The sequence below is a fragment of the Leopardus geoffroyi genome, chromosome B1, assembly GCF_018350155.1.
Source record: "Leopardus geoffroyi isolate Oge1 chromosome B1, O.geoffroyi_Oge1_pat1.0, whole genome shotgun sequence".
Classification (NCBI taxonomy): domain Eukaryota; kingdom Metazoa; phylum Chordata; class Mammalia; order Carnivora; family Felidae; genus Leopardus; species Leopardus geoffroyi.
Genome location: NC_059327.1, coordinates 28156835 through 28162834, shown reverse-complemented (window position 1 = coordinate 28162834; position 6000 = coordinate 28156835). Strand labels below are relative to the sequence as shown.

Genomic DNA, 6000 nt, shown 5'->3' with positions numbered 1-6000 from the left:
GGAGTCTGACACAGGGCTCGATCCCACAACTCTGGGATCAAGACCTAAGCTGAAATCAGGAGTTGGACGCTCAACTGAGTCACCCAGGCACCTTCCCATTGTTTTATTTATAAAAATATTGATCCACCTGGAACTTCCAAATGTTCCAATTTAATGTAAGGTGAAATGAAATAAACCTTGACACTGATTAAGTAAACAAAACATACCTATCAAAAAGAACTTTATTTTTTTAAGCCTTTTTTTCACTTTTTTGTTTTTATTTTAATCACCCAGTGTTCATCACAAGTGCACTCCTTAATCCCTATCACCTATTTCACCCATCCTCCCACTCACCTCCCCTCTGGCAACTGTCAGTTTGTCCTCTATAGTTAAGAGTCTGTTTCTTGGTTTGTCTTTTTCCCTTTGTTTCTTAAATTCTACATGAGTGAAATAATATGGTATCTTTCTCCGACTTACTTTGCTTAGCATTATACTCTCTAGCTCCATCCATGTTGTTGCAAATGGCAAGATTTCATTCCTTTTTATGGCTGAATAATATTCCATTGTGTATGTATACCACATCTTCTTTATCCATTCATCAACTGATGGACACTTGGGCTGCTTCCATATCTTCGCTATTGTCAATAATGCTGCTATAAACATACAGGGGCATGTATTGCTTTGAATTAGTACTCTTGTGTTCTTCGCCTACTTAGTAGTGTGATTACTGGATCATAAGAGTTCAATTTTTAACGTTATGAAGAACCTGCACACTGTTTTCCACAGTGGCTGCACCAGTTTGCATTCTCACCAACAGTGCAAGAGGGTTCCCCTCTCTTCACATCCTCACCAAAACCTGTTTCCTGTACTATTGATTTTAGCCATTCTGACAGGAGCGAGGTGATACCTCATTATAGTTTCAATTTGCATTTTCCCTGAGATGATGAGTAATGTTGAGCATCTTTTCATGTGTCTGTTGGCCGTCTGTATGTCTTCTTTGGAGAAATGTCTGTTCATATCTTCTGCCCATTTTTACTTGGATAATTTGTTTTTTGGGTGTTGAGTTTATAAGTTCTTTATATATTTTGGGTACTAACCCTTTATTGGATATCAAAAAGAACTGTAAAGCATTAGAGACCTTTGAAATGTCTTTAAAGTTTCATTTCTAGAAATAAAGCAGAACAAACATTTCTACCTAATAGATTTTAAAGAGTTTGACTGAATTGTGAAATGTTCAGTATGGCAAGGTGGACTGAAGAGGCAGGAAACAAAGTCATATGATTTTGTTTTTCAACACAGTGATGAATGATGTCAGCTAGGAAAAATACAAATCATGGAGTGCCTTACCGTACACATTTTTATCTAGTTTTCAGATGGTACATTATGACGGCACATTCCAAAAACTATTATATGCAGAGAGCAATCCTTTTCTAATCCTTCGTGTCCATACATTCCCGAGGATATCAACATTAAAGTGTTTATTGCCTTGAGCTCAATCAAGGTATGGCATGATTTTAACGTGAAACCTTTATGTCCTGTAAGATCATGGCATAACTGATTTTATGTAAAACAGGTCATTCTCATTTCTTAATTAGTTGTCCTGGTCTTTTTCTTCCACATTGAGTACAGTATCCATAGTTATTCCAATGTCCTGCAGGGACCAGCCTTCGTCTACTTCCAGAGGCCTTCTGGGAAAGGAAGTAGAAAGGCTGTATAGAGATATGTGGTACCCGATTTTCATCATCCAGTGAAATAAGACCTAAAAGATAAAAAGTTTAGTTATTAAATACTGTGCACAGTTGTATCCCTCTAGATTACCATGATATTTTACAATTCCTTCATTGTTAAATCATGCCCTGAGGAGTAATAAAACAAAACCTTCTAGAATTTAAAGGAAAATAGCATACCATGAATTGTGAGATGCAAATAACCCTTAGTACCTTTTGGAAGTTTCAGAGAAGGCCTAGGGACTATAGGCATCTATAGAGAGCAGAGGCATTTAATAACTAGGAAAGTCCCAACCACAAGGAATGGGGTGGTTATTCAACATAGAAAAGTTGAGAACAAAAGTTTAGCACTTGGGAAAAAAATTATTTAGATCAAAATCTAAGCCAATAGTCCACATCAAAATCACTCAGGAACTTTGTCACCATAGACCTATCCAAGCCCTAGGGACTCTGCCTTAGGATAGTCCAATTGTCAATGGGCCACCCCTATAAATTGAAAACATTTCCTGTTATGAGGATTTCCATAGTAACCATCAAAATGTCCACTTACTATTGTCTAAAAATGTCTGCCAAAGGACAGTTTGCTGCTTTAGGAAGAAACCTAGATACTACAATGTTCTCGAAGGAAGCTGGACTATCAACTACAGATAATCTCTGACTTCTGCTAACCACCATCCAAGAACCTACTGATATTCCATGTAACAAATGTACATCTAAGTCATAAAGCTTCCTAATTTTCCAATATTTGGATAGACCTTAATTCAACCAATTCCCACATTATACCTTTGATCATTTATCTTATTTCTATAGAATAAATTCTCATAAATGAAACTAATGAAACAAAAGATCTATTTTAAAGGTTACACGGGTAAATCATCTCATAGGAACAGTGTCCCAATTTATAAATTTATAGTCATAGGAACAGTTAATGAGAATCACCATTTTCTCCACACACTAGCCACAACTGGCTTACTCTTTTTCTTTTTTTAACATTTATTTACTTTTTGGGAAAGTGAAAGTGGGAGAGAGGCAGAGGGAAGGAGACAGGATCCAAAGCAGGCTCCATGCTGTCAGCACAGAGACTGATGTGAGGCTCAAACTCAAGAGGCGTGAGATCAAGAGTTGCCCCCTTAACCAACTGAGACACCCACGTGCCTACGTTACTCTTCTTTTTAACCTTTGACAATCTGATAGGCAGAAAATTATGTCCCATTTTAATTTACACTTCTTTGATTCTAAGTAAGGCCAAATATTTTTTCCCTATTTTTATTTGTCACTTTTATTTTTCTTTAGGAAATCCTAAGTGGTTTTTTCTTTTTTTTTTCCAACTGCCATCCTACTGAGGTGTTTACCTTTTCCTTGATTTGTATATTAGCTCTTTATAAATAAATTACTCTAGGGGTACCTGGGTGGCTTAGTCAGTTGAGCGTCCAACTTTGGCTTGGGTCATGATCTCATGGTTCATGGATTCGAGCCCCACGTCAGGCCCTGCCCTGACAGCGTGGAGCCTGGAACCTGCTTCAGATTCTGTGTCTCCGTCTCTCTCTGCCCCTCCCCTACATGCACACACACACACACACTCTCTCTCTCTCTCTCAAAAATGAATGTTAAAAAATTTTTAAAAACAAGAAAGAAATGGCTCTATCATACATAGATGTAAAATATTTTCTCCATATATTTCTTTAACTTTACAATTTTTTCTTTATAGAATGTTACATTTCTATGCAGTTGAATCCATCAGTATTTTTTTTTTTTTTTAAAGTTTATTTATTTTTGAGACAGAGAGAGACAGAGCATGAACGGGGGAGGAGCAGAGAGAGAGGGAGACACAGAATCGGAAGCAGGCTCCAGGCTCTGGGCCATCAGCCCAGAGCCCGACGCGGGGCTCGAACTCACAGACCGTGAGATAGTGACCTGAGCTGAAGTTGGACGCTTAACCGACTGAGCCACTCAGGCGCCCCCATCAGTATTTTCCATTATGGTTCATAGCATGCTCATCACAGAAGGTTAAATGCAATCAGGATAGAAAACTAGATATATTTCAATACAGTGCATAATTATATGTTTAAATGCACTTAAAAGTAGAAATACACCAAAATATTAGCAACTGACCTTGGCATTAGACTATAGATCAAGCCTTTTTTCCTCTCTACTCTTCTATGTTTTCCAAATTATTGCTAATGAACACAGCATTGTTTTTAAGAGAAAAAAAAAAATCCATTGGAACAAAAGGAAATAAGCCCTAAAGAATGATCTGAAAATTACATCTAAGCAATAGGGCTTAAGTTAATAATCTATCAGGGATAATGGGAACAAAGTTAATACTGTCTGCTTCTGAAGGATATGAAAGCACATTATCTACCAAGCTGTGAAAATGTAATTAATTAAAAAACAACAAATAAAAAATAGGAAAAGAACTGGGAAAAAAAAAAACTGAAAAAAGATCCAGCATGCTTAATTATCCAAATTTCCACAACACAGAGTATGTATAAATGCCCTTTACCCTTAACTGAAGGGAGCACCAGACAAGGGAGTGGTAATATCTCCCCCACTGCATGGGAGAAAACTATTGTCAAATTCAACAAAAACATTTCTCAAAATATGAATTTCCTCACCTGTGAACTGCAAGACTTAAAAAACCTTCTTTTCAGGACCCTCCCACTTGGGCATCGGAGAGCAACAGCAACTACCTGAGGAATAAAAATGTTCAAATAAGAATTCCAATCCAGCGTGCTCTGCAATTCCAAAACACTACTCCTACAAAACATCCGTAATTCTAAAAAGCTGTATGGGGTTTTATAGGCATTTAGCTCTGAGAGCAGCAGATCAATGTGAAGGTCCAGATAAAATTCACCTGAAACATAAAAATGTCTTCTGAAATGGAAGAGAACATCTTCCTCTTGATTGAGATCAATGACACAGCCTTCTGGCAAGGACACCAGAGACTAGATGCTTCTGTCTGTCCAGATAATATCAAGGTTGCACAGGGGCTTCAAAATTCATCTACCAAACCAAGAAGATCCAGTCCACCTTAGAGTCTACAGACAAGAAAACACCGGGTTGCAAGGAAACAAGTGTCCCAAGTTACTCTATCATCATAAGCTGTGCGCCATGCCTGTGTCCTCCAAGCAAGTGACAGACAGGCGTGGAGTTGGTCCTGGATGCTGGAAACACTAAGAGACCTCCTCTCCTGGAGGAGCTCCTGCTCCATCTGCTTTACGTATTGTTTCCCCGTCAGTTCCCCTTTGATAAAACAGTAAAATAGCTAAAAAGACCTTGCAAACTACCAGTTAATATTATAAGACATTAAAAAAAAAAAAGGATGAAGAATTAATAATTTATTCTGATGGGCATTATTTATCAGTCAGGAAACCCTTTCTTTTTTAAAATTTATTATTATTATTATTATTATTATTATTATGTTAATGTTTATTTTGGGAGAGATGTGGGGGAAGGTGCAGAGAGAGGAGGACAGATGATCTGAAACTGGCTCCAAGCTGACAACAGAGAGCCTGATGCAGGGCCCAAACTCACGAACTGCGAGATCATAACCCAAGCCAAAGTCGGATGCTTAACCGATTGAGCCACCCCAGGTGCTCCAGGAAACCCTTTCTTATGGCTAACATTATCATAACTGTCCTGGGAGTTATGTAGGCATTGTTAAGATATAGAAATGGTGGTTTCACAGCAGCACCTACCCCCTTCAGGAAAGCCATGTTAGAAAATATTTCCATTCAAGTAGATAAGGTATTTGATTCATATCCAAATCAGTGCAATGCTGAGCTCTGTTGTACTTCTACTAATGAATAGTTTTATAATAACACACACAAAAATCACAAAACAGCTGAATCACAGATTTAAAGTCAATTTTGCTTATTTTTAGAAATGACAAAATTTAACTTTTGCAGTGAGGTTTTGTTCAAAGGCTAATGATCTGAAAGCAGAATTAAAGCCAAATTCTTTATGAGAAACTAGGGTTTCAAATATACTGAATTAAAGGGGCACCTGGCTGGTTCAGTAGGTTAAGCATCTAACTTTTTTTTTGTTTCTTTTTAAGCATCTAACTTTTTTAGTTCAGGTCAGGGTCTCACAGCCACATATCAGGCTCCAGTTTGACAGTGCTTGCTTGGGATTCTCTTTTTCCTCTCTCTGTCCCTCTCTCTCAAAATAAAAATTATATATATATAATATATATGTTAATATTTTCCATTATGTTTAGATACTCAAGAGAAATTAACTATCATTGTTTGAAAATCTAGCAACCGTTTTGTTATTACAATTACTATGAAAATTG

At 37.3% G+C, this 6000-nt stretch overlaps 1 protein-coding gene across 3 annotated transcripts in view; it reads right to left on the bottom strand.

Annotated features, from left to right (window-relative positions):
* Nucleotides 1–1114: 1114 nt before the first annotated feature.
* UBXN8 (UBX domain protein 8) overlaps nucleotides 1115–6000 on the bottom strand; it is a 28805-nt gene continuing 23919 nt past the window's right edge. For all 3 annotated transcript variants that reach the window (XM_045456034.1, XM_045456024.1, XM_045456018.1), the window contains 2 exons: nucleotides 4322–4396; nucleotides 1115–1738 (listed from right to left, as the gene is read on the bottom strand). In XM_045456034.1, coding sequence (XP_045311990.1) covers nucleotides 1571–1738; nucleotides 4322–4396 — 243 coding nt within the window. In that variant the 3' untranslated portion in view covers nucleotides 1115–1570. The remainder of the gene's footprint in view (nucleotides 1739–4321; nucleotides 4397–6000) is intronic.